Source organism: Grampus griseus, assembly GCF_964374135.1.
Source record: "Grampus griseus genome assembly, chromosome: 11".
In the NCBI taxonomy this organism is placed as follows: Eukaryota; Metazoa; Chordata; class Mammalia; order Artiodactyla; family Delphinidae; genus Grampus; species Grampus griseus.
Window position 1 is genome coordinate 39,417,702 of NC_139005.1, and position 26,795 is coordinate 39,444,496.

A 26,795-nucleotide genomic window follows, 5' to 3' on the forward strand; every position below is an offset into this window, starting at 1 on the left:
CTACAGGTCTTGGACGGCACGGCCCAGCCTGGCCCCCACTCACCTTTTGCACCTTGTTGATGCGGTGAGCTGCCCGGTTATCTTTGGCCTTTTGCTGAGGAATAGAGGACACAACCTTAGGCTAGGACGCAATCTCACGCTGAGCCCCCAGCCCTCGCAATGTCACTCACACTGCCTACCCAGAAGCTGATCCCTACTGGCCCAGCTGCTTTGGGAGTGGGGAATGGAAAGAACTGAGGCGACCTTCCCAAAGTCACCCCACACCCTCAGTTCCCACGCTGACCCAGGCTCCCTCTGTCTCACCAGGTAGGGGGCTTTATCAGCAGCTGGAACTTTTCTCCAGAGCTTCATGATTTGTTTGCAGCGGCTAGACCAGTCTGGAGGGCAGACAGAATGTGTTAGAGGAGACCTGGCAGGTGACCCCCTGCACGTGCCATGTTACAGGTTGTCTCCCTTGCCCTCATCCCACAGGTACCTGGGTAATCTTGCTTGAGATTGGGAAAGTTAATGTTGGCATAGAGCACAGGTGAGATGGTAGAGAGCTGGCCCAACTCCTCGTCCTTCTCCCAGCGCTGAAGACTCCGCTGGTTGTAGGAGAGCCCGTCGCCCTCACCCTCTGTGGTGGGCGTGGTCGGGGTGGAGGGCGTGGTGCCCCCCGAGCCTGTCCAGGGGCTGTCTGGCTCACCGGGCTCCGGGCTAAAGAAGCCCCCGCGCTCCCTGGGGCGCAGGGGCGGAGAGTCACAGAGGGCAGGGACGCCAAGTCCCACCCCAGACAAACTGCCCAGAGTCCCCAGGCCACTGCCCTGCCCCAACAGAGGACAGTCACTAACAAAGGAGCAGAGGGAGGTGTTGCTACAGCAGCACCCAAGAGTCCAAGGTTCCCTCCCTTGGCATGGCCCCAGTTGGAAGGAAGAGACTGCCCACGGGGGTTAAGCATAAATACCAACCTAGAATCCAGGAATGGGGACTGGCAAAGGCCCGGGTAGGAGTCCATTGGGCTGCTGGAGGGGAGATTGCCCAAAGGGAGTCCACCTACAAGAGGCACAGGATCAGCGAAAGGAGTAAGTGGCCCATGCTGGAGGCAGGCTTGGCCACACCTGCCCACCCAGTTTTCAAACCACTCCTATCCAGATCACCTTGAAGAAAGGGCCTCTGTAGCGGTGTACGGCTGCCGTCGAGGCCAGGGGTTCCACAACCCAGATGTTGCTCTCGCTCAGAACCCAGAACATCCTTGAAAAGCTGCTGCAGGTCCTTGGATTCCATCTTGGGCAGTTCTGTGAGGGATCGATGAAGGATGCTGCTGAGGAAGACTGGGGAGTTGAAGGGACACCACAGGGCTACAAATGGTCACGGCCAGGGAAGGTGCCCACGACTCCCCACTAGAGAAGCTGTAGAGATGAGAGTCTCACAGGTAGGATGCTCTCCTTCTCCCACAGAGGACCCTTATAGGCAAGGAGTGTGGGTCACAGCCTCACCTTCTGTGGGAATCCTGTCTAAGTCAGAGCTAAGCATCCCTTCCCCCGGGGTGCCTGGCTTCTCAGGGTCACTAGGCACTGGGGATGCCTTTACGCCGCCATCCTCAGGTCCTGCAATTGCCAGGAGAAACCCATCAGCCAAGGCCAGTATGGAGGTACCACACTGGCCACCCTGAACCGCAGAAGGCATGGAACACTTTCCAGCCTCCATCCCTGATAGTGCTCAGCGGCAGAACAGACTGACATAAGCAAAACCAAGATGGCACACAGTCCTCCCAGCAGCCCTCACCTGATGTGTCAGCCTTGCCCTCAGGACCACGGGATTCTTCATCTGCAACATCGGGACCATCATCTCCTATGAGCAACAGTCGCCATTCCAATCAGAGATGCCCTACATGTGATGCCCCGAATAGGACCCCAGCTCCAAGGCCAGGGCCCTTGGCCCACCCTCAACTCCTGGAGACCAGCCCATTTCCCACTAAAATCTCTTACCAGCTTCTAAGCACAGAGCGAAATTGGACCCCTTCAGACCACCTTACCCCCACACGACTAACCTTTCTGTGAGGTCGGGAGCTCCTTCCTATCTGAGCCTCCATCCCCCTTGGCTTTTGGGGTTCCTAGTCCAAAGCTTGGCCGGCCCACCCCAACTGCAAAAAGGGCCTTCCGGCTCAGGTCCAGCAGCTCCTTCCCAAAGAAGGCTTCCTGTGGGAGGAGTCAGGGAGAAACAGGCTTCTTCATGCCCTGCAGGACCGACACTGCCCTTGCCCCTCGGAGCCTAAGACCCACCTGCAGATAAGCAGGGAACATGTCCTCTAGTTTGCTCTTCTTGCGCCCTCGCCGCTGCTGCTTCTTCTTCTCATCCCCATCAGCTAAGCTCTGGTCCACAGAGCCCTCTGCAGGCAGGTCGGCAGGCAACACTGGGGACCGAATGGGAGGTGTCTGCCTCTCTGGGGACAGCGGGCATGCTGCTCCCAACTTGGCCTGGGGACGCTTTCTGCCTACTCTCTCCCCAGCGCCAGTAGTGGGCCCACTACTCCCCTGGCCCTCTGAGTGAACTCCCCTGCCCCAGGCCTCCCTGGCAGTGTCCCACAGGTCCTGTGATCCCCACCTTCTCCCAGGCCCCACTGGAGCCCTCACCCGTCTCACCCTCGTCGGGCTGCCCATCCCCACTCAACACCTCCGCCTGTGCAGCAGGCCCCTTTTTCACACGGGTGTGGGATTTCCGCTGTCGCACCATGAAACCACCGATGCCTATAAGGAGACAGAGCTGAGGCTGAGAAGCCGCTGGGGACCTGGTGAGCTGCCCCTCACCACCCCCACCTCTGCATCGCAGGGCCTCACCAGGCCGATAGGGTTTGCGTTTGCGTTTTTTGCTTTCCTCGGTCTCCTCTTTGCCAGGCTCTCCATCAGGGCTGACGGGGCCCTCTAGTTTAATTTCGCATTCCATGTGTTCCACACCACCTGTGTACGGGGACAGACGAGATGGAAGCAGGTCAGAGGCATGGACCCTTTTAACCCTGTCATCCTGCCACCTAAGAACAGAGCTGAGTGCCCTGCCACAGAGCCATCTGGGCAAGACCAACAGTGCCTTGAGGGTGACTGGGAGTGATAATGCAGCTCCTACCCAACATTCAACTCTCACAGGCATGCTCCCATTACTTTGGCACTCCCTGAGACTCCCCAGCCTGACCTTCACCCTTGAGCAGCTCATCAGTGTCCAGGTCTCCATCCTTCTTGTCATCAGGGCCAAGGGCATCAGAAGGCTCAGGACCCTCCAGCCCTGCCTCGCCTGGGAGGCCAAGCCGTCCTCGCCGCTGGCGCCGCTTGTGCAGGGGCGACATGGTCAGGTTACGCAGCACAGCCATGCCAGTTTCTGTCAGCCACACACCCTCGAAGCGGAAGTACTGGGGCTCTGCACAAGGGGGAAGAGCGTGTGACCCCTGATGGAGGCCCCAAGGAGCGCAGAACTCCAAGTTTCGGCCTAAGTCCCTAGCTGGGACAAAAGCAGCGAGAGAGAGACAGACTGAAGTCCAGACTGGGGTCTGAGGGCTGGAGAGGAGAGACCACCAGCGGGCGCCAGCTGAGGCCCGGGCGCTCCCTCAGGTAACCAGGGGGATCAGAGAGACCGCTCCTGCTGAAGCCGGACTTTGCTCAAGATTCACCCTCAGTTCACCCAATATATTCTCCAGTTGTCTGAGGCCAGGAGGGCCCCTCCTTGCTGAATGCCAGCTCACAGTGCCCCAGATGCCAGGAGCAGTGCCCACATCACGATGGAGGTGGGAGAGCCCCAGCTCCTTCATTAAGGAGAAAGCTGTGTTCCGTGCTCTCTGGAGGTGAGATTCTAGCCGTACAAAGGCCGCGTTGCCTGGTGGAAGGAACTCTGTCTGGGAAACTGGATGCCTTGGTTCTCGTCATAACTTCACCACTGACCTATGGAGTGACCTTGGGCAGGCCACTCAACCCCCCTGGGTCTTAGTTTCCTTCTCCGAAAAATAACGAGATAAAGTTGGGGGGCTGGAGCTGGACTAAGTGCCTAAGGTCTCCTCTGGCTTTGGCATTCAGAATTTCTGTGACTCACCCGGCTCTTTCACCTTCATAGGCACCAGCTCTGGAGGCGCAACAGGCACTGTGGAGAGGACAAAGTAAGGCAGCTAGAGGCCCTGTCCCAAAGCAAGGCACCCCTGCCCGACCCCTCCTCCCCCCTCCCCCGCCCCTGGTACTCACCAGCAGGCTTTACCACGTAAGGCTGGCAAGAGACACAGTCAAAGCCCTCATCGGCCGCCTGCTCCACGTCATCCTCTGTGAAGAGGCTCTCGCAACCAGCATGCATCCACCTGGGAGAAGGGAGACAGGAGGGGATAAACTGAGACAACGCCAGGCTGAGAACAGGGAAGAGGGGGCTTATATGAGGAGAAAGGGGCACCCTCACCGTTCACAGTGACGGCACTGGATCAGGAGGTCCTCTTCCACATACGGGGCATGACAGATCGGGCAGGTCACCAGGCTGGCGCAGGGCCCGCAGTGCGTGTAACTATTCTGCCATTCACAGTGGAAGCCAGGGGAGGCGGCCCCACACTGCATACAGGACACACACCTGGTGGGGGCAGAAAGACAGACCCTCAGCACCTAACCTACCCAAGCATCCAAAGCCGCCCGGCCTTCTAAACCCCGCCTCTGCCATGTAGTCAACACCACACCCACTCAAACACTTCAGGCCCCTCTGAAGCTCCCAGTCTCCTTACCACTTGCACTTCCAGCCACCCTTGGGCACGGTGAGCAGTGGCGGGTCCAGGCAGTACGTGTGGTAGCTAATGTCACAGTCATCACAGAGCAGCAGGCGGGAGGGGTCTGAGGCCTGGCCGCATACCTCACACACGATGCACTCCACGCAACGCCAGCCCTTCAGCAGCATCACCTTGGTGATCTGGTGCAGAAGATGGCAATTCCTCAGGAGGTGATGCGGAGGGCAGGGCAGACCTCTCAGGGGAGGGGGGGACTTACACAGGTGAGGCTGGAGGACCCCAGTACCCAGGCCAGACCTCCATTTGAGCACAGGGAAGCTACACAGAGCACCCTCACCCCAAAAATAGTGGATCTTAAACTTAGGCTTCCAGGGGTCTCTGCTGATCAGAGAACAGCCTCACCCGGCCACTGCCTCATTAGGATCTTTCACTAGCGAAGTCTCCAAAAAGACTGTGGATAGAATTAGGTTGTATTTCCCCCGGTTTTTCTTGAACATGTAGAACCTGCTACTGCTGCAAGTTAGTGAGTGTTAGCAGTGGACAAATTCTAAATTAACATTAGTGAAAACCCCAAAATGACTGATCATACTTGAGTCAAAAACACTGCTTTCTCTTTGTGGACATGTGTTTGATTCTGATTTTACATTTTATATCCAGACCATATCATGTTTTCTACTAGTAAAGTTCTCACAGTTTATATGATGGACTGAATTATACCAGCAAGTCATGGTCTACCACAAAGAAACTCGTAAAGACCACTACGGTTTCCAAAGTATTTTTTCCCAAGATGAATTTGACAACCACTGGAAACTGATGAACAACTGCCATGACCAATGGCCACTTTAAGTAGAGTGGCCAGGACAGGGAACTAGGATAAGCAGTAACGACCCCATCCCTCAGGCCAGACCTCTTGGGCCCTGAACTCACCTTGCTGTTGACACAGTAAGGGTGATAGCACTGAGAGCACTGGGAACAGGCAAGAAGGTGGCCCTCTGCCCCCCGGCCAAAGCTGCCACATACCACACACATGTCCTGGGGAAACACACAGAAACCCAAATGTCCAACCTCACATCCTCAATACCACTCAGTCCCAGTAACTGACTACACCACTAATCTAAGAAGAGGGAGTCAAAGAACCAGAAGCCTATCCCCAGCACTAGGACACGGTGAGCCATCACGGGACCCCGTTCCTTCCTAGCATGCCTTGCCCATCTGATCAGGTAATTTGAAATGATACAGCCTGACATGGGTAACGCTAAGGAGAAGTGAAAGATAAGATGGGTAAAGACTGGTCAGGACGAGACAGTAATACATGCGACAAAATTCTACAGCTTCGAGATTACTCGTGTTCCCTAGACTCTAAGCTTCAACAGGGCAGAAACCATTTCTGCCTTTTTCACTGCTACATTCCCAGCTGCTAGCTCAGTGTCAAGCTCATTCTCTGGAATGCCAGGAGTAGGTCCCTGGTTCTCCCCATTTACCCTCCCACCGAAACACACATATCCAACTGTTCAGGCTGCCAGGTCTCACTGCTGAAGATGGGACTACAAAAGTCAAGTATGGTACCTGCATTAGGACAAACTTGTCTGTGTTGGAGAAGAGAACCACAGTATTTTGCATGGTGTCATCATCATCATCTTCTTCCTCCTTGCTGGGAGAGCTATCGATATCAGCAACCTTATAGGCAGAGAGTTGTGGAAAGTGAGGCAGCTAAATCTGCCCCAGCTAAGCTGCTTCCTCTTTGGTGTTGGGGCAAGGCGGCATAAACCCCTGGCTCAGATGAAAGCCAGGAGCCAGGACTAAGAAGCAGAAGAACACCCCAGCTCCCACACTGGGCCTCAGCCCAACATCAGATTTCAGAGAAGCCTGGGGGCCAAGAGCACAGAAGGAGCACAGACATAGCTGGACGGGCCCTAGGCTAGCAGGCAGGCAGGTGAGCGTGCAGGGGACTGGCAAGATTTAAAGGGTGTTTAATCTTGAAGGGGCCAGCTGAAGCATGTTTGGGGGATGGGAGGCCTCTCCTTACTACCAGAGTCTCAATGGAAGAAGTAGTTGATTTTAGCCGGGCCCGTCCTCTCCCGCGTCCTCCATGTGCTCCTCCACGTGGCCGGCGTCTTCCTGGGAAACTACTGCTGCGACCCTGAGTGAGGAAAGGGGATGATTACAGGAAAAGTCGAGGGCTAATATGCTGCATCCACAGGCTTGGAGGGAAGAGAAGAGACGAAGGGACAGAGTATGGCAGGTAACAAGGCCCAAAAGTCCCAGTCAGGGCCAGGGAAAAAGCCAAGCTCTCAGATAGCAACAGGTAGGTAACTCTGGTCCAAACCACTCCACATCTTCCAAGAAGAGTGGTCAACGTGGTACCACAAGAAACAATACTGGCCTGAGAGACCCGAGTTTCTAGTCCCGATTCTATGGCTGAGTTACCATGAACCTGGGCAAGTCGCGTCCCCTGTGTATCAGCATTCTCCTTGATAAAATAAGAAGGTGCGCTCAAGGATCTCTGACAGTCCAGGATTCAATAAGCCAGGCAGGAAGGTATCAGTGACACAGGACTACACCTCTGACAGTGGCATGACACCAAGCACATCCAGTGGCTGGACAGCCCCTTACCTGCTTGATGCGGGAACGAGCGGGGGAGCTGCGCCGCCTCCCCTTGTCCCCCTCCGCTTTGCCTCCTCCGATAGCTGTCCCAGCATCACACAACAGCGAGTCATCAGTCTCTGGCAGCGAATCCGTACAAAGTCGCAGGGAGCCCTCATCTCGGGCTGGACTAACGTCTGTAGATGCCCCCAGCTCCATGGACAAGGAGCCACCCCCCTCGGGGTCGGGAGAGCCCAGCAGGGGCTCTGAGCCAGGAAAACTGGCACTGGCATCGCCCTGGCTCAGATTGGAGATCTCATTAACGATGTCAGATTTGATGAGAGTAGGTGGGGTGGGGGCCACTGGTGCACGTGGCTCCTCTTGCTCTTCGCAGGGCGAGCCCTGCCCTGCCTGCTTGCATTCTGGGCCATAGACCTCCATAGGGGTCACAGGGGCCAGCTCCTCGGGGTCCAGGAGCACAGGGGAACCCTTAAGTTCACTAGCCAAACTGCCGGGGGTCTGTCCGGCCTCTGGATGTGATCCAGGAGTGTCAGTCCCATCCAGAGGGGCTGTATCTTCCCCCAGGCCAGAGAAGTCATCCAGGGCTGGGGCAGGGCTGGGTGCAGGGCAGGAAAGGTTCCCCATGGGAGAGGGGAGAGGACTAGTAGGGCTGGGTTCCAAGGCTGGGCACTCAGGTTCTGGGGCTTTCTCAGTCTCCATCTCATGTGGCTCAGCCTCATCTGAGACCTGCACTGCCTTCTGCATGGGACTCAGTGGGGAAGGAACAGACAGTGGCAGAGCAGGGGGAGAGCACTGGGAAGGAGGGGAGTTTGGGGGAGGCAGGGAATGCTGGAGGAGTGGGGAACAACGAGGGGCAAGGGGCTCCATCAGCATGGGAGAGGCCGGTCCTACCGGGGAGCCTGGAGATGGGGGAAGGATCATAGGGGGTACAGGCTCAGGGTCAGTGCAGTTAGCTTCTGGTGGAGGGCTGATAGGTGTCTCTAGGATGGGGGCAGCCAATGGCGACTCAGGGTCACTGTCCCCTTTGGCACCAAAGGGGTACTCTAACTCTCCCAAAGGAGACAGGGCCGGCGGGGCCACAGCTGTGATAATGGGTGAGAGCGGAGGAGGAAGAGGATCTGGAGAGAAAGAAGAAAAGAGAGGCTCTTAGATTAGATGCGCCATAAAGAGTTAAGACTGTCCCAGAGTCAGAGGGTTAACATCCCCGTACCTGGTGGCATCAGCTGAGGTGACAAAGATGGCTCCCCAGATGGGGACAACGGCAGCTCCTCAGGCAGAGGGGACAGAGGTGGCTCCCCAGGCTCAGACAGGGCCGGCTCTCCAAGCAAAGGGGGTAAGGGTGGCTCCCCAGGTGGGAGGAACGAGGGCAATTCCTCAGGTGCAGGGCATAGGCCTGGCTCCTCAGGGGGCTCTTCAGGTCGAGGGGACAGGCGCGGCTCCTCGGGCACTGGGGACAACTGCGGCTCCTCGGGTGCGGGGGACAGGCACAGCTCCTCAGGGCGAGGGGACAGGCGCGGCTCCTCAGGCTGGGAGGACAGACGCAGCTCCTCAGGTGCAGGGGACAGACGCGGCTCCTCGGACGCAGGGGATGGGCGCGGCTCCTGGGGCGCAGGGGACAGACGCGGCTCCTCGGACGCAGGGGACGGGCGCGGCTCCTGGGGCGCAGGGGACGGGCGCGGCTCCTGGGGCGCAGGGGACGGGCGTGGCTCCCCGGGCCGGGGGCAGAGTCGCAGTTCCTCAGGCAGTGGCGATAGGGGTGACTCCTCCAGGGGTAGGGACATAAGCAAGTCCTCCGGTGGCGGGGAAGCAGGTGAGTCCTCAGGCGGTGGGGACAGGCGTGAAGCCTCAGGTGGCGGGGATGTGGGAGACTCCTCAGGTGGTGGGGACAGAGGAGATTCCTCGGGTGGTGGGGACAGGCGTGACACCTCAGGCAGGGGAGACAGGCGTGATACCTCAGGCGGGGGGGACATAGGCGAGTCTTCAGGTGGCGGGGACATGGGTGAGTCCTCAGGTGGTGGCGACAGGCGTGATGCCTCAGGTGGTGGGGAGAGAGGAGACTCCTCTGGTGGAGGGGACAGGGGCGATTCTTCAAATGGTGGGAACAGACAAGATGCCTCAGGTGGTGGAGACGTGGGTGACTCTTCAGGTGGAGGGGACATGGGTGACTCCTCAGGTGGTGGGAACAGGCGCGACGCTTCGGGTGGTGGGGAGGTAGGCAGTTCCTCCGGAGGGGGGGACAGGGGAGACTCCTCAAATGGTGGTGACAGAGGTGATGCTTCAGGCGGTGGGGATAAGGGTGTCTCAAGCAGGGGAGACGGGGGGGACTCCTCTGGGGGAGAGAAGGGTGACTCCTCCAGTGGAGAAAAAGGTGATGCCTCAGGTGGGGGAGACAGAGGAGACTCCTCAGGCGGTGGAGAGAGGGGCGAGTCCTCAGGCGGTGGGGACAGGCGCGATGCCTCAGGTGGCGGGGATGTGGGTGATTCCTCAGGTGGTGGGGACAGGGGCGACTCCTCAGGTGGGGGCAGCAGTGGCATCTCCTCATTTAGGGAGGCCTCCAACTGGGGCTCAAGTTGGGCCCCTTCTCTACCTGCAGACATAACACACTATGTTCCTACCTAGTTCAGCTGCACTCCACAGAAAGTACAGGGTCTGGGGCAAAGCAGAAACCGTCCCTCGCCACACGATAGAGGGGATTACTTTGAGGGACCCTCACACTCTACTCACCTAGTGGTTTGGCTTCACATTGCAGGGGCCCCGGTTCCTTGGGTTGCATAGAGGTCACGTGCCCACCCTTTGGCTGCCCTTGGCATGCAACGTACAGAGCATCGGGCTCATCAGTGGGGGTATCGCCAGGCTCTGGGGGTGAGAATCTGCAGAGGGTACAGGGGAGCAGGCCCCATGGCTCTCATCAGCTATCGGCTCCTCACGAGAGCACACTGGGGCGAGGCACGAATGCTATGGATTGCACTGCCCACCTGAGGGCCCTCCTCTCAACGTCAGCTTGCTTTAACACGAGCCCTGCCAATCTCAGCCCTTCCGATCCCCCAGCCTGATCTCTGCCAGTCCACACCACTTACCTGCTACAGACCGGGGGGTGCTGCTCAGCAACAGAACTGACAGGCTGTCCTCCCTGGGTTTTGTGACAGCGGTGACAGAGTGAGTAGTTCTCAAACCACTCAGAGTTGGGGTTCAGCTCTGCTGAGCCTGTCCCACAGGCCCGGCATACCCGGCATGCCTAGGGGAAGGGAACGGGCAAAACGGGCACTTGTCAGACAGCCAGAGACTGGAGGAGAACACGGGACTCGTCACAACAGAGAAACTCGGGGTGCTGTAGGAGGCAGACTTAGGGAGAGTAAGGCAGGAGGATCAGGGGGCACTCGCCTTGCACTTCCAGGAGTGAGCGGGCAGCTCCTCCATAGGCGGTTCCAGGCAGAAGGTATGGAATCCTTTGTCACACGTCTCACAGACCAACATCTTAGAGTCATTCCCAGGCTTCCTGCAGGGGCACAGGGCACATAACAGGGTCCTCCTTGCCCTCATTCTCAACCTTAACCTGTGCCCCGCCTAAGGTTCTCTCCTGCCCTCCCACTCTTACCTGCAAGCTTGGCACACTTTGCATTCAGGGCACTGCCAGCCAGCACGCTTGCGGGCAGTCAGAGCAGTGTCCAGGCAGGCCCCGTGATAGTGATGCCCACAGCTGGTACAGAAGAACAAGTCACACAATTCCCCTGGCCCCTCACATACGGCACAGCGAGCCTCCTCTGCAGTGGGAAGGGACAGAGGACACGGGTCACCTATGGATTCCTTACGGGACTCGGCACGGTGCTGTCTACATAACAGGCATTCCACAGACACAGAATGAACGAATAACAAAAAGTTACTAAGTGTCTGCCTAATATATGCCAGGCACTGCTCTAGGCACTGCAGACACCATGCTAAACGAGACAGGCAAAGCCCCTGCACTCACAAAGGCCACACGTATTTTAGTGGGGCAGACGGACAGTATGTAACTGTAGACTTCTGAGTGCTCTGCAGGGTACGGAGCCCCCAGCACCCTTGGACCCTCATCTGCCCTCCGTCCAAAGGGCAGGACTTCTCACCCAGATGTGTGGCCCCCTCACTGTGCTCCGGGCATAGCAGCTGCAGTGTTTTCATGGATAAGAAGGAACCGCTGGCAGTTGCACAGGGGAAGTGGTAAAGGCGTGGACATCCAGGCGAGCGGCAAGGGATGGAGGCACCGAGTCTGGTGCAGTGGGAACAGCGCTGCCAGGGTGGAGACAAAGCCTTAGTGCTAGCCAGCTCTCTCCAGAGCAACATGTCAGGCACTGCCTCTGTCCCAGTATGCCCCCTGCCCTTCTCATTCCACCCTGACTCTCGGAAGCCCACCAGCCCTGCCCACCCTGCCCTGGGCCTACGCAATCCCCTGGCCCGGCCCCACCTGTGAGATCCCTGAGAAGATGGCCTTGTCCACACCACATAGTTCTGGGCCCTCCTGCCCCCACACGCCTGCCGACCACGCAGCACACCAGTGGTGAGCCCAGCAGGACCCTTCATAGGGGGAAAGGGGGAAAGAGTTAACAAGAACGTCATCACTGCTTCAGGGCCACTCAGCCCCTTCCCTGTTTCCTGCCCAAGTCAGCTACCCCACTTCCCTCCACTTACCTCCAGGTTCTCCTAGGTGGGCAGGTGTCAGGCCCTCAGGGAAACCAATCTGTGATAGGTCCTCACTGAGCAGCGCTGCCTCACTGGGCCCTGGGTTCCCCCCAGGGGACACCACTGAACACCGGGGCCAGTCAAATGGCAACTCAAAGCGCCGTAGCTCCCGCTGCCCATGTAGACTGGGCTCCCCGCAGTTACAGAGAGCACAACGCCGCATTGGACCCCCACTGTGAACACACAAGCATCAGCACCACGCTGGTCCCTGCCCACAGGTACCCCTAAACAACCCCATGACTTGCACACCTATGCTTCCCGCTCATTTTCCTAAATTTTCCACCTTGAAAGCCCCAGACTCTCAAATCAAATCCTCGTATGTCCTTACATCCTCATTTCCCCAAACTAGTTACCTGCAGTCCTGGGGAGGCTCCTGAAGCCTGGGACCCCCAGAACTGGGCACAGAGCCCTCCCCCACATGTGGTTTGGGAAGGTCTGGCTCAGTGGCACCTGACTCCTCGGAGGCTGCAGGTCCATCAGCTGAATGAACAGACAGAGAAGTGTGCATCAGCCATTATCCTCTATTTAGCACGAGTCCACTCATCAGACCCATGAGATTATCCAAAACCCTTGGTGGATAACAGTGATGGCATTTCAACTTTTGTCCCAAAGAACAAAGTCCTTCAATTACCTGTCTATTAGATGGACTTAACTCCTGTCCTTGTGCTAGGACCAGAAATCTAAGATTGTCTGGGTAGAACAGAAAGCTGCCAGGCAAACCCAGAATGCGCCCTACTCACCTGCTGGTTCTGAATCTTTATCCTCACCAGGCGGCTTCGGGCTGTCCATCCCTCTCTCCGACTGGGCAGGGCCCTCTCGGGGAGACCTGTCAGACCCAAGAGATATCTATTTGTCTAGTAAGTCTTCCCACTAAACACTTTCCCCCAAATCCTAGGGAGAAGGCATCTAATGTTATCTAGACCCTACAGAAATCAGAGCAAAGCCATACCTACAAATTCCTGCACTAATGACAAGGAAAGTCCCTCTCCCCAACCGTTGTCCCACTGCCTACCTCCTCCCCAGATAAACACATACCATCTTCTCCTACTCTGAATTCTGAGAGGATCCAGTCCCCTTTCCCACTTCCCACCTCCTGTCTAAGAGTTCCCAGGACAACAGCATCCAACTAGAAGCACATACAATCTACATCCAGTATCACTCTTTGCCTCACGACTGAGTTCTTGGCTTCTGGTGGGCCCTATCCCTTGGACTTTTTCCTCAGGTCTTAAGTCAGCTACCATCCTAGAGGCCTTTCAGTGCCAACCCAGGGGCAGTCATAACAAGAAGTCTGAGTCCAGCCGAAGTCCCTCTCCCTGGGGTCTCGCAGGACGTAGAACACATTACTGGAACTAAAGCCTATCTCTGAATGGATCTCCCCCATCTCCACTGGTTTCAACCAGAACATCCCAATCACAACAGAAGAAACTCCCCAATTTCCACCACTGCCCATCTAAATCCAACCCAGGCCCACCCCCCTGGCCCTTGCCATGACTGAGCTCAGGATCTCATCCAGCCTGAAGGCCTGAGGTCGTTGCCCTTAGCAACACCAACAGCCCTTCCTCCTCAGATGTCCCTAGTAGTTAACAGAAGTGGGCCTTAAGAGTTACTGAGCATGTGTAGCCAGGCCTGAGGCTAGGCATGCTGGGAGTTGTAGTCTCAGGAAGCACACCACCACTTGGAGCTGTTCTAAACGGGGCAGGACAGAGCAAAGTAGCTTCCTTCCTCTTCCGTCAAGCAGGGTTTCGACACACACTATGGGGGTGGCGGGTAACGGTCCCCTCTTCTAAGATATGCCTGCCTATCCCAGAGCCAAATGAAACACGTTAAAGTTATACCTAAGAAGGTCAAGACCCACACCTTTGGGTATATTTTCCCAAACCTCAGATAAAACTAAACACAGTACCAAAAAGAGAGAAGTAAAGAATAAGAATTACAGAGCTGAGGAAGAGGAAAGAGGTCCTATAGAAGAAGGGAGAAAAGGACAGGTATAAACAGCTATTAGTGGGAAGGGTAGGGGCTTAAGCAGAGAAACAGAGTATAGTTTTCCTACAGAAGGTAGAGGGGAATCCCTAAAACAAAACTCTAAATAAAAGTTTGAGAACTGTATCTCTCACCTTCTCCACTCCTCTTGTTTAACCAGAAGAACCACACCAACCTTAGTAAGGACAAGCCTCTCTTCCCAAACCAAATACCCCAGTCAGCCACTGGGGGTTGAGTGACTGGGGCAGATGAGACAGTGGGGAACCCTCAAAGGTGCCCAGGATCCATAAATCAATTACCTAAGAACCACATTATCAGTCCTCTTTCCCTGAGCTAACACTCCATTTCCAGACACTGGCAGTGGGCCTCATGTAACATGTCACAGGAAGGGAAATTTTACTTTACTTTTTTCCCCTCACACTATTAGATTCTACTAGATTGGGAAAGTGAAATATCACCTGATACCTGTTACCTCTATTCCCAGATCACCTCTTTACCAAAGAGGTAAAGAGAGGATCCAGTGCCCTTTCCCACTTCCCACCTCCTGTCTAAGAGTTCCCAGGACAATAGCATCCCACACAATCACCCACACAATCACACCCACACAATCACACCTGAAAGGAAAGCAGGGTGGTCATCTAGCCAGCCCACAGAAAAGCTGCTCTGGAACTTCAAGGGGCCGCCTAGAAGCCTCCTACGTGAATTAGGGGTTGGAGGTCAGGGCACCAGCCAGGCTCCTCTTCCTATTCAGTTATCCAAGGCCTGACCACACCCGGAAGGCTTCAAAGCTTCCTAAATGTGTGCAACTTTTGCTGTACCTTACCACTAAATGCCGCCAAGATCTTCCAACTGTTGTGCTCTCAAAGTTAAGGCTAAAGGAGCCACAAACATCAAGAAATGAAAAGCAACAGTGATAGTGCAGTGGGTGGGAGGAGGACTGCCTCACACAAGGCCAGAGGGACAAATTCCTCCGCCCTCCCCCAAGCGCAGCCCTCTCAAGCTGGTAATGCTGGCACTGCTCAGGGAGCTACAGAAACCACCTTCGTCTAGCCTTGGGAATCAGTACCAACATCCTCCAAAGTGGCAGCCTCATTCATGGCACCATGGTAGATGAGAGACAAGCAAAGGGTTGAGTGTCCTCCAAGCTGAGGAAAAAGAATCTAGAGGCACTTCCAAGAAGCCCTATTTCACTACCCTGCAGTCTAGCGCCTGCATCCCAATGCTGAGTAGCAGTTGTCAGGCCCCTCCTTAAACAGATCTAAACAAATAAAGACCATAGGTTCCCCTGTCCCATCATTCACAGCCAGAAAGCACACATCCACACCAAGGGTTTTTCCCCTGGATCTACACTGGGGTAACGCCTGGCCAGGCTTCCTCAGGGGAACTAGGGATCCCAGAGAAATACAGATCTAGGGAGTAAAACCATGGTGGGTCCCCTTAATCCTAGGCCAAAGAGGCCCAGAACAGCAAGGAAAAAAGCAGGGATTCATCTCAACCCACTTTCCTCCCTGCCTCCATCCCAGACCAAGAGCTTTAACTCCATTTTCCCAGCCAAAGGGGAAATGGAGGCTTGGAGAGGTGAAAGGCTGAAGCAGGCCCTTGAGTGAACAGCTCTTCTCTAGGACTCAGGACTTCCTGGTTCCCAGCCTGAGACTCAAACCACACCTCTCCCCACCCCCATTTTGGGTTGGCCCTCCAGGGAAGAATCCAAATGGCAACAGTGGCCCTGTAGACCCTCCGGACTGCCCCCTGGGTCATCCTAGGGTCAGCCACAGCTAATAAGGAGAGGTATCTCCTAAGGAAGTTCTTCAGGGACAGACAACAGGAGAGGCCCTCCACAGGAGGCAAGGGCAGACAGCATGGGCGACAGCTAGCCTCATTCCGGCACCCCTGTGCCACCTCTCACCTCAGGATTACCACCCAGAAATCTTTCAAGGGCAAATCCCTATTTTCTCCTTTCCAAGACCAGGCTCAAAGAGGTCTAGCCCTCATATGGTGGAGGGAGTAGAGTGAGGGAGCAAAATACACCAGCCAAATCCCTGCTGGGCAGCATGACAGCTGTGAGAGGGGCTGTCCCAGCCCAGGGTCAGAGGCATGAGGCTCACGCTGCACCCTTCGTGCAGTCACATACACACCACTTCTCCCCAACACCTCCTGCCAGGGCTGAAAACATTGGCTTCAGCAGACACAGCTCTGCTCAGGTCACTTCTCCTCCAAAGAGATATAGGCCCCCCTATTCTGCAGAGTTGGGACAGGATCAGAGGACCAGTTAACATTCCCTGATTTAAAAAGGTTGGAGAGGTCTGGGAGGGGCCTGCAAGACCGGCCAGGGACTTATGGGCAACCAGCTCTCCACACCAGGCCCAGAGAAAGCGGGAGACAAAAGCCATTTTTTTGCAGCCCACATTCGCAGGGAGCAAATCTCAACGGCCTCCTCTATAATCCCCTAGAGATTATGTCCATCCGGAGAGGAGGGGAGGCAAAGCAGGCTAAGACAGCACTAGGCCTCGCTAGGGTCACTCTGCCAGGCAGGGGTAGTTGAAAGTTGAACAGCAAGGCCACAGCTGCCCCCAGCCCCGCCTCCTTCTTGCCCCAGCCACCCCTTCATCACAATGGTCAGTTTCCACACACTCTCCTCGTTGCACAGTGAAATAAGGCCCAGTGAAGGATCTAGGGCTCCCTGAGTCTCCCAAAGACTGCTCTGAGTGCCCGGATGGGCAAGAGCAACCTTAAAGTCCAACCTGGCAGTAAATCGGACCTGGCAGTGCCACCCTACCCCCGCTCCCAAGTTGTTCTATTCCCAAGGCCCACAAGGAACCCTGAAGGAGAAGCAGCTGACTGGGATTGGTGCTGGCATCAGGGCTTGGGTCCTAGTTTGGTAGAGCTCCCCCCAACACAAAAATAAACAGGCAGAGAGGCTTTCTGGCCAGGTTCCCAAACTCCCGTGGTTCCCTGAACCCCCCAGTCTTTAAAGAGGCACACCCCAGGACACCAGGCCTCGGTTGTGCTCTGGCGACTGGCTCGGGTTCCCTTGACAGACCCTGCCAAAGGAACCCTCTTCAGCTCTGGCACCCCTTTCTCCAACCTACAGGCCAGCTCCGGCCAAGATAGTCCATCTGGCTATGCCCCCAGTCCAACCCTTTCTGGGCCCTGGCCGGGCGGACTTCACTCACCTCTTCACAGGGCGATCCAGAAATCCTCATCCGAGAACATGGCCAGAGCCCGGGCCGCTCCCCGACCTCCAACCGCCAGAGCGATCACAGCCGCCCCCCGCACGGGGGGGCTTAGGGGGGCCAAGAACGGTAAATCCAGGTCGGAGTGGCCACCCTCCCCCGCCCCAAAAAAGCAAGAAGCCAAAGAAGGGTTCTCTGCCTCGGGTTCCAGCAGTTTAGGTTTCCATGGACAGCCCCTGGGCGGCGAATCCCGAGCGGACACAAAGAGAGCACCGGTGGCTTTGATCTTGGGCGAGCAGGATCCGCATCCGCGTCGCCGGGCGGCCTCTCAGTCCTAGGGCTGGGCCAGCGCCCCGGCCGCCCGCACCGGGCTCGGGCGGAACGTCGAGGCTCTCCAGATGGAACGTCGAGGCGCCTCCCCAGCAGCCCGGAAGGAATGCCGCGCCGCCCCGCGCCGGGCCCGGATGGAACGTGAGACCCTCGCAGGAGCGCCGAGCCCCTCTCCCCGCTCGGGCCGGCGCCCCGGGGCCGCGCGAGCTACGGCGACACGGAGCCGGCGGGGCCGCGGAGCTGAACCTGACACACACCCCAGCGCCGGGCTCCTCGACCCCGAGCGCTCGCCCTCGGCGGCTTCGAGCCCCCCACCTTCTGCTCCCCCCGGGGAAGGGAGGAGGGTAGGTGGGCGAGGAAGAGGAAGGGGCGGGCGGTGCGAGCCCTCTGCCCGCTCCCCTCCGGCCGCTCCGGGCCCTGCGCTCGCCTCCCTTCCCCTCTGGCCTCGGGAGCTGCCCCGCCCCCGGCCTGGCCGGCTCTGATCGGCGGCACCCCCTCGACCCCCGGCTGGCTGCGATCGCGGGGGGCCTAGAGGTGCATGGCCCAACCCCGGCTCCCGGCGCCGGGGGGTCAGGAAACTGAGCGGAAAGTGGGGAACGAGGCAGCCATTTGCAACCGGAGAGGAAAGTAGTGCAGCGCGGCGCCGCTCCGCCTCCCCCCCCTCCGCCTCCTGTTCGGCCGGTAGGGTGGTTCCTGCGAAGGGGCTATTTCCTGGCCCGAGATCTCGGCAATGGTCGTGGAGATTCAGGAAGCCTCCGGCGCGAGATCCGGGTGGCCCTTTTGCCTGGTGAACCCCACTCCAGAAGGGGGAGAAAGGAGAAGACGCGGCCCTATTTTGTGTTGGAGCGGAGCGGCGGAGGGATCCGGCCCTCTCGGAGGAAAGGCTGTGACTCTGCAGTTCTACGCACACGCTAAGGGATCCCTCCGCCACGGGTTAACCCCGACTGCGCCGGGCCAGCCGCTGTGCAGACACGTGGGAAAGAAGCCCCCTTCCTCTTCGCCCCGGCCCTAGAACTGCCTCCTTTACCGCCCGGCTAGTAGAACTAGGACTCCGTGCACTTTCTAATTCCGTTTCCCTGGAGTTATCGGCCCCTGAAACTCCAGCTGCCCCTTTCCTTGACCAGGAGCAATCTTTCCCGGGAGGGGGATGGAAGAAGAGCCAGGAGGTTGGCCGCTGCTCTGCATCCTGGGAACTGGAGTCCGCAAATGGAGAAAGTGAGGCACGGCGCCTGGCGCTGCAAAGGGTGGGTTCCTGCCACGTTCGGGGGCCTGAAGAAAAACGGAACGAGTCCCTAGTCGTTCCTTCTGACTCTCAAATCCCCTCGAGAGGAAAGAGGACTGTTAGTGCCCCCACAATCACCTCCCCCATCAAAACATAAATGTAGAGTTTCCCCTCCTTTGCCGGGTGCTCCCACCCCCAGACCCAGTCCTTCTTTCCTAATCTTCAGGGCCTGTGTCCCCCTTCTTAGTAAACATGTAACCCCTTTTTAGAGAGCATGTAACTTGTAGCCTTGCTGCTACCTGGCCGGAGTACTGTTATTCTGGACAAGATCCCAGTATACAGACACCCCCCCCCCCCTCCATTAGTCTGGATGAGAAGGGATTGGAAATGACTTCTCTGCATTAACTCTATCCACGGGATGGACAGGAGGAGACAAATTAACAAATGTGCTAGATACTTTATATATTCTTAGTTATTACTCACCCTCGTTATGAATTACATGTAATTATGTCCATGTTACAGATGAAGAGATTGAGACTGAAATAGGTAAAATTGCTCAACAAACCACATGAAGTGAGAAGTTGAGCCATGCATGATGCAAAACAATGGCCATGTTTTTCCTGGGATATGTGTGTGTATTCATATATATTTATTTTATTATTATTTTTTTTAAGATGTGGAGAAAGAGGCAGGCAAATCAGGTGCAGGGCTGGTTTTGTGGGAAAGGGTTTTTACAGTGCTGCCCAATAGAACTTTCTGCAATGATGGAAATGCACTACACACTATCTAATATGGTTTAGCCACATGTAGCTATTGAGCACTTTGAAATGTAGGTGGTGCAACTGAGGAACTTTTAATTTTAGTTGATTTTAAAACTAAATTAAATAGTAATATGTGACTTGCGGCTTTCATATTGGACAGTGCAGGAGACCTAAATCCCTACTGGCCAGAGTCATAGGAGGGATCAGATATGTCCTGTGCTAGCCACACACTGACATATGCTCTTCACTGACCATTCAGGTCTATTTCAGCAAAAAAGTCCAGCACTGACCCCACACCTGTCCCAGCTATAGTGGAATAAGTTCACCAAGAGTCAGAAGTTGGAAAATAGAAGGCCTCTCCCTACTCTGCACCCAGAGGCAGACCCTCACCAGAAAGACCTCAAATAACACAATAGCCACTATTTCTTAAGGGTTTATTATGTATGAGGACCTATGCTAAGTATTTCATAAATCACTTCAGTTTAATTCTCACATCAGTCCTATGAGGAAGGTTTAACTACACTTCATAAATGAGAAACTGAGAGAGGTTCAGAGAGGTTAAGTGTCTGCCCAAGGTCACACAGCTAAGTGGAAGAGTAACTCTTTTACTCTTTTAACCCAGCCATTAACCACTATTCTTTACTACTATCAGGCCTTGAGATTGTTTGATACACTTCCAGAAAACCTCAGACATTTGTTATTCTATCTCAGACCTCATGGAAATAACAGCAGGAGTGTAGGTACGCTTATTGAGAATTCCAAGTCAGATGCATAAAAGGACCTAATTTTAGTGTAGGGAGAGAGGGTGTTTACAACCCTAAAGAGACTCCTAAGCCCCCGAGAGATTGCTCTTTGGAATATGCTCCTTCCTGCAGCCCTTAATTCTTTTTAGATTCTAGATCAGAGATGCAAAAGCAGCTGGCAGGACTTTTGAAAACCAGCATGACAAACCATCATCCCCAACTGTAAGCCCAACTAGCCTGGAGCCAGGCAATAACAAGGTCACAGCTAAAAATCACACCTAAATTTTGTCCATTTTCCCCAACTAAGTGCATTGACAGAGTTGGCAGGAGTGCATCCCCAGCTGGCAGGAGAACTCTATGCCCTTCCTGTGAAGGATACCATTCAGGTAACCCTTATAAGTCCTTGGAGGAGGTATTAGGCCAGTTAGGCCCTAGGGCTACTGGGGAGGGGTCGCGGGTAGAGGCAGGTAGGACCAAATTTTCCTAGCCAAACCCATCCTCCTACCGAGCTGGCCGGTCAATAAGAAAGAGCAGAAGCAATAGCCTTTGAAACCAAAAAAGGCAGCACAACTCCAAAGGTGTGAAAGGTATGAAAGGAGCAAAGAACATCCATTTTAATGAAAGGCACTTGAGGAGATGGAGAGCGGGGAGTGGGGATTGAGCAGGGGCATTATTTCTTACTTTATTCAACTCTTATTCAAAGCTGAAATCATCATAACACTTTAGTCCCTGCCTTCACACTACTTCACAATTCTTACATCATTAGGAACAAGGGTCTTTCTTCCTCCACCCAAACCCTATCCTCTCTGAGTTCCAGCAAATGCCAAGGCCCCGCAAGGGAAGCTATGTCAGCATGTGGCAGCCGGCCACTAGAGGGTGGTGTTTCTGTAGTTAAGGGGATTGTGAGAGCCTACAAATTTGGATGGGAGTGGCAGTCAATAGGTTACCTGTATAGGAGAAGAGTCGAAAAGAAAGGTGGGAAAGATAAGTTGTAAGTCTTAGGGTAATGGTCCTGACTGAGTGAGGGGTAAGGAATAGGAACAAGGTAGGAGGAAAGATTCTCTACCAAAGGCCATGGTCATCACTCCTTAGAAAAGGAGACATAGGCCCTGAGCTCTCCCCAGATACAGAGAAGCCAACTACAAAAAGATTAATCAGTTTATTTGCATATATACATTGTCACTCCAGGAAGCCGTCTCCACTTCAGGAGTCCCCAGCTCCCCTCACCCAGCCGACACCCAAAACCTACATAGGAGACTGGGTCCTGAATAAACAATGCCCAGGACTCATATCCCAACTCCATAGGTTATAACAATTCATTTATTTAGCAAAAACAGAGCTAGAGGACAGTGCCCATGAGACATCCTTGCCTCTTTGTAAACATCGACAACCAGGCCACTGGAGCCCAGGTAAGTGTGCAAACATGAGGGTACCACACTGTGTGCCCAGAGGGCAAGGGACACAGCTGGCAACCGAACAAACCCGTGAAGTCCTGAGGGCCTGCCCCCCCCAAGCCCCCACTGGAGCCTGGCAAGTGCCAGGGGCAGAATCAAGGCAGCTACCCCATGCTCAAGGGCTCACATGAGATGGCAGCGGCGCTCTTGCCCATATGAATTCTCTACCCGAGCAATCTCCTGGATGACTTTGGTGAAGATGCCTTGAGTCAGCTGCAAGGGATAAGGATTCAGGGCAAAAAAAAATCGTTTAGTTCACTGCCAATACCACCCAACTCTGAGGTGAACACCCCATTCCCCCACCATCCCCACCACCAAGCAGTGCCATAACACTGCTACCGCCACCACCTTCCTAATCTTCAGGCCCAGCACCTGCTTATCTCGAGCAGATGACTCCATAAATGTCGCACCCCAGGACTCTGCCAGCTTCTTCCCCTCAACAGCCTGGACCTCCCTAGAAGCAAATTTGGGACATGAAAATGAAGGACAGCAATGGCCCCATGTTCTCTGCAAAATCTTTACAGGAGCCTAGGACTGAGACTTGAAATATGAAATGATAGTTTTTGAAATAGAAGGGTTGTTTTGTCTTACCCTTCAAGTTAGAAATGAAGAGGTAAAATGACTGGTTCGAATCAGTGGCAGAGCCACGACAAGACCCTGGCGCATTCCTAGTCCAGCTCACTTTCCTTCGCCTTAAGCTACAGAGATTTCCATACCTGTCTGGTGAGAGATCTGCCTTGTTCCCCACCAGCACCACTGGCAGCCTGGGAGGAAACAGCAGTTACTACAGGAGCCCCTCTGTTCCCCATGGACCCCAACCTCCTTCAAATCAGAGCTGGACAACTCCCCATCAAACCAGACAGGATCTATGTCCTGACTTTCTCCTTAATTTGGATCAATACGCCCCTGTCCTCCCTCTCCCCTCGGGTCCACACTATGTCTTTATCCCCCAGAGCCACATACCGGGTTTTCCCGTGGCCTTCATGTAGCTTTTGGTACAGACTCTCAATGACTTGGAAACTTTAAACACAAGAAATGAATCTATAACTTTATTCTGGGACAGCCCTCAGATCCTCCCAAGTCTCCCACTCACAACCTTGGTCACTTACCTATGCAGAGAGGTGACAGAATACACAAGCACATAACCATGGACCCCAATGATGAATGAATAGGGCAGAATGCTGTACTCATCCTGACAAGAAATAGAAACATCAATACCTAGATCCACAGCACTCAGATAGCCAAGGTTGGTGGGCTGTATCCTGGGGACCCTCCCTGTGGCACTCCCTACTCCAGTCACTTCTGTTCAACAAGTATTAACAGAGTAGCTCCAATCAGCGCTGCACACTGAAATGCTGCTAAAATGCTTTTCTTTTAATCCTGCTTTACAGATGAGCCTCAGAGGCTACCAGACTTCATCTCCCAGGACTGAACTGCCACATTTAGATACCCTACCCCAAACTGGTACCTGCCCTGCTGTGTCCACCAGGTGTAGGTGAAACTCATCTTTGCCAAGAGTCACTATCTTGCTGTAAGCTGAAAAGAAAAGAAAACTTGACTGTGAGGTGCCTTGTAGGACTAGCAATCTGTGCCCCTATATATTGACATAGATGGGCCAGGTCTAGAGAGCTCTCCAGGAACCTGGAGAGACAATGTTAGGCTTCTTATTGTCTACATATACACCATCCTGGACTCAGTATCTTGGAAAATCCACACTCTAGCTCCACTCAGAACAGGATTGCTAGAGGAGATTAGATTTAATGTCTAATTAAATCATCCCTCTGGCACCAGGAAAATCCCAAACTATGGACTTGGATGGGGCACCCAAGCCTTCCCTACCCAATCCCTAGGGGAGAAGTCTACTCACTATTCTCCACAGTAGGATCATAGCCTTCCAGGAACTCGCCCTCCACAAATTGATGTGCTAAAGATGTCTTCCCTGTGGGAAGCAGAGGTAATTTTATCCAAATCACCCATCCATATTCACATCCTCTGTCCTTTCGGGCTGTGTGGCCCTGGACTAAAGGGGACCCCAAATTAGCATCCTAGCCTGGGAATGCCCCATGCAATGCTTCCCCTTAGGCTACCTTCACCCTCTTTTCGCCCTGGGTCGCTGCACCTTGGCCACCGGATGCATACAGTAGCGCCGCAGGAAGCCTTTCCCGCCGCCTTTCCCCACCCCACCCCACCCCTGGGAAGATCCGGGATTCCTTAGGACCCAGTCAGTCCTGCACCGGGCACCTGAGACTTGCCCCACCCAGACCGCGCCCCCGCCATCAAATCCTAACCCCACCTCCACCCCCCAGAGTAACGCTGAGGACCACCGCGGTGATCCAGCAGTAAAGCCCACGTTAACTCTTACATGCTCCAGCTTCCTGCAGCCTTCTACACTACCACCACCCCAGCCTTTTCAACTCCAACCTTTCAATCCTCGCTCTACAAGCTGGTTCTAAGGATGCCACCATTTCTCCCTGGGTCGCGTACCCGCGGCAGTGCGCCTCCTCTGGCCAAAAAGCCGCGGTGCATCCGTGCTCTGCCCAAGACCGAGACTCACCTACGGAGCGGTATCCGAGGATGACCACCTTCCTGTAGCGAACTAACGGCATGGCAGGAACCGGCCCCGAGGGGCTTGCAGAACTTGGGGCTGAGAGAGCCCCAAGAAGAGAAAGTCGAGTGCAGGCAGGTGTAGCAACCGGCACAGGAAAGCCGCTCACCCTGAAGCTGCCAGGGGCAAGATAGAGGGAAACCAAAACAAGCGCCGCGCCCGGAGCTGGCCACGTGATCACAACACAGCAAGACTAAGGCGAGGGAGCCGGGCGACCGGGGAACTACACTGCCGCGCCGCTCAGGGCTCCGCCCCCCAGGCCGCTCGCCATTGGTCCACTAGAAAGGATAGGGGCGGAGCCGTTGGCAGAAGCAAAGGGCGGGCCTCACGTGGAGCGGGAGAACCAGGAGCTGCGCGTGCGCAGACTAGACCCGGTTCATTCATAAAGAAACAGAAAGGAACCCGGGGTCCTAGAGGTGTTTGCGCCTTTGCAACCTAGTAAAAGCGGCTGCAAAGAATCATGGATGGATAATATCCGTTGTGGCTGGGCTGGATTTTCTGGTCAAAAGATTCTAGGCCTCCCTTTTGCAAGGTCTCCGGCGTCCTTGGGTAGGTTAAAAAAGGCCAAAGTTGCAATATATTCCCTCCGATTCCCCCAGACTTCAGCCCCAGATATTTTATTGTCGGGTTTCCAGTCTTCCAGGATTTAACTTCGGAACTGCAAAACTTATTCCTGGGAAAATTGTTAGAATTTGTGGCCAAGTCCTCTGAGGTTTAGCTGTCATCATTATCACAGTGTTTTATTTATTCAACAAATATTTAATAAGTGTATACTATATGTTTTAGGCATTTCTCTAGCTTTGACGATAGAGCGAAGAACATGACAGGTGAGGTCTCGGACCTCACAAAGCTTAAAACCTAGTTGGGAAGAAACAAACTTAAACAAGTAAGCGTTAGATAGTATTAAGTGCTATATAGAGCAGTGTGAGAAGAAATAACCAGTTTAGATCAGTGACACTTCCTTTCAAAAGAAGCCCCATTTAAGCTGAAGTCTGAATGACAGTAAGGAGCCAGCTAGCAAAAGATTCAGACAGAAGAATCCATCAGTGCTATGGCGCTAGGGTGGAAATAAATTTGTTAAAATCCAGAAAAGAGAGAGAGAGAAAGCCAGTTAGCCTAAAGCAGATGAAATCTAAGAGGATGGCAGGGGCCAGGCTATGTAGAGTAGTTTGGACTAATTCTAAGTACCTAGAAAGCTATTGATTATGTTACTAAGTACGTTGGGTCATGACATGATCTGAATTGTGTTTCTAAAAGATCTCCCTGGCTGTAGAGAATGGATTGGGGTTTGAGAGAAACAGGAGCAAGTGGAGCAAGCAGGAACATCAGCTAGGAGACTGTTACTTGTAGTCCAGGTGAGAGGTGAGGGTGGCTTGACTAGAGTAGTAGAGATGAATGAAGCTGAGAATTCAGTGTATGTTTTGAGGCTGAGGTTAAGCTGGCTTGCTTGCTGAAGGATTGGATACAGGAGGTGAGGGAGGATAAAGAGGAAAGGAACCTAGATTTAGAGTGCTACTTTGTGCCAGGTGTATTTCATTGTCATCTCATTTAATATTCTCCACAGCCTGAGGTTGTTAATTTGCATTATTCATTCATTCATGAACAAATATTTATCGCACAACCACCGTGTACCAGGCACCCTTCCAGGTGCTTAAAATAGAGCCACGAACAACAGGGACAAGGTCTTTGCTTACAAGGAGCAAGTATTTTGGGGGAGAAGACCAACAATCTACAAGCAAACAATAAATGAGTTACAGTTAAAAAGTAATAACTGCAGGGACCTCCGTGGTGGTCCAGTGGTTAAGACTCCATGCTCCCAATGCAGGGGGCCCCAGTTTGATCCCTGGTCAGGGAACTAGATCCCTCATGCCGCAACTAAAAAAGACCCCATGTGCCGCAATGAAGATCCTGCATGCTGCAACTAAGACCCAAAGTAGCGAAAGAGAGAGAGAAAGAAAGAAAAAAGTAATTACTGCAATGAGAAAAAATAAACAAGACATGAGTGGGCTAACCTACTGAGAGTAACCTGGGGTGTTACTCCTCTTTTTTTATATGACATCCTAGGAAGCTGAGGAGGTAACATTTGTGCCTGAGACTTGAGTAATGGGTAGCTATTATCACTGTTCTCTCAGTTATAGAAACTGAGAGTCATACAGGTAGCACACAGAAGTTGTTTCTTTTGCAAGGCCCTGATGAGGTGGGTGTGTAGGAGTTAGACTGGATTAGAGGGCAGGCTTTATAAAACTATAGAACCATCTCATGCTTTAAAATGTCCAGATTGGGGCTTCCCTGGTGGCGCAGTGGTTGAGAATCTGCCTGCCATTGCAGGGGACACAGGTTGGAGCCCTGGTCCAGGAAGATCCCACATGCTGTAGAGCAACTAAGCCCGGGCGCCACAACTACTGAGCCTGCGCTCTAGAGCCCATGAGCCACAACTACTGAGCCCACGTGCCACAACTACTGAAGCCCACGCGCTTAGAGCCCATGCTCCAC

General features: G+C 54.4%; 2 protein-coding genes across 2 annotated transcripts in view; both read right to left on the minus strand.

Annotated features, from left to right (window-relative positions):
* KMT2D (lysine methyltransferase 2D) overlaps nt 1-12,542 on the minus strand; it is a gene marked incomplete at its 5' end in the record, with an annotated part of 33,670 nt that extends 21,128 nt beyond the window's left edge. The window contains 29 exons of the mRNA XM_082666153.1: nt 44-94; nt 304-377; nt 476-717; nt 948-1,032; nt 1,137-1,274; nt 1,476-1,586; nt 1,765-1,830; nt 2,030-2,177; nt 2,262-2,392; nt 2,622-2,726; nt 2,817-2,936; nt 3,166-3,387; nt 4,054-4,101; nt 4,200-4,309; nt 4,405-4,569; nt 4,718-4,899; nt 5,645-5,749; nt 6,284-6,394; nt 6,747-6,857; nt 7,331-8,439; nt 8,532-9,908; nt 10,046-10,191; nt 10,399-10,556; nt 10,703-10,817; nt 10,917-11,082; nt 11,422-11,584; nt 11,760-11,869; nt 11,984-12,207; nt 12,388-12,542. Coding sequence (XP_082522279.1) covers nt 44-94; nt 304-377; nt 476-717; nt 948-1,032; nt 1,137-1,274; nt 1,476-1,586; nt 1,765-1,830; nt 2,030-2,177; nt 2,262-2,392; nt 2,622-2,726; nt 2,817-2,936; nt 3,166-3,387; nt 4,054-4,101; nt 4,200-4,309; nt 4,405-4,569; nt 4,718-4,899; nt 5,645-5,749; nt 6,284-6,394; nt 6,747-6,857; nt 7,331-8,439; nt 8,532-9,908; nt 10,046-10,191; nt 10,399-10,556; nt 10,703-10,817; nt 10,917-11,082; nt 11,422-11,584; nt 11,760-11,869; nt 11,984-12,207; nt 12,388-12,542 — 6,048 coding nt within the window. The remainder of the gene's footprint in view (nt 1-43; nt 95-303; nt 378-475; nt 718-947; nt 1,033-1,136; nt 1,275-1,475; nt 1,587-1,764; nt 1,831-2,029; nt 2,178-2,261; nt 2,393-2,621; nt 2,727-2,816; nt 2,937-3,165; nt 3,388-4,053; nt 4,102-4,199; nt 4,310-4,404; nt 4,570-4,717; nt 4,900-5,644; nt 5,750-6,283; nt 6,395-6,746; nt 6,858-7,330; nt 8,440-8,531; nt 9,909-10,045; nt 10,192-10,398; nt 10,557-10,702; nt 10,818-10,916; nt 11,083-11,421; nt 11,585-11,759; nt 11,870-11,983; nt 12,208-12,387) is intronic.
* Nucleotides 12,543-21,820: 9,278 nt separating this feature from the next.
* On the minus strand, nt 21,821-24,366 carry RHEBL1 (RHEB like 1; the record flags this gene model as incomplete). The annotated part of the gene is made up of 8 exons (XM_082666543.1): nt 24,252-24,366; nt 23,565-23,636; nt 23,166-23,233; nt 22,807-22,889; nt 22,661-22,717; nt 22,414-22,461; nt 22,070-22,151; nt 21,821-21,910 (listed from the first exon to the last, which is right to left on the minus strand). The coding sequence occupies exons 1-8, from the start codon at nt 24,301-24,303 to the stop codon at nt 21,821-21,823; spliced, it is 552 nt and encodes a 183-aa protein (XP_082522669.1). The 5' UTR covers nt 24,304-24,366.
* Nucleotides 24,367-26,795: the final 2,429 nt, after the last annotated feature.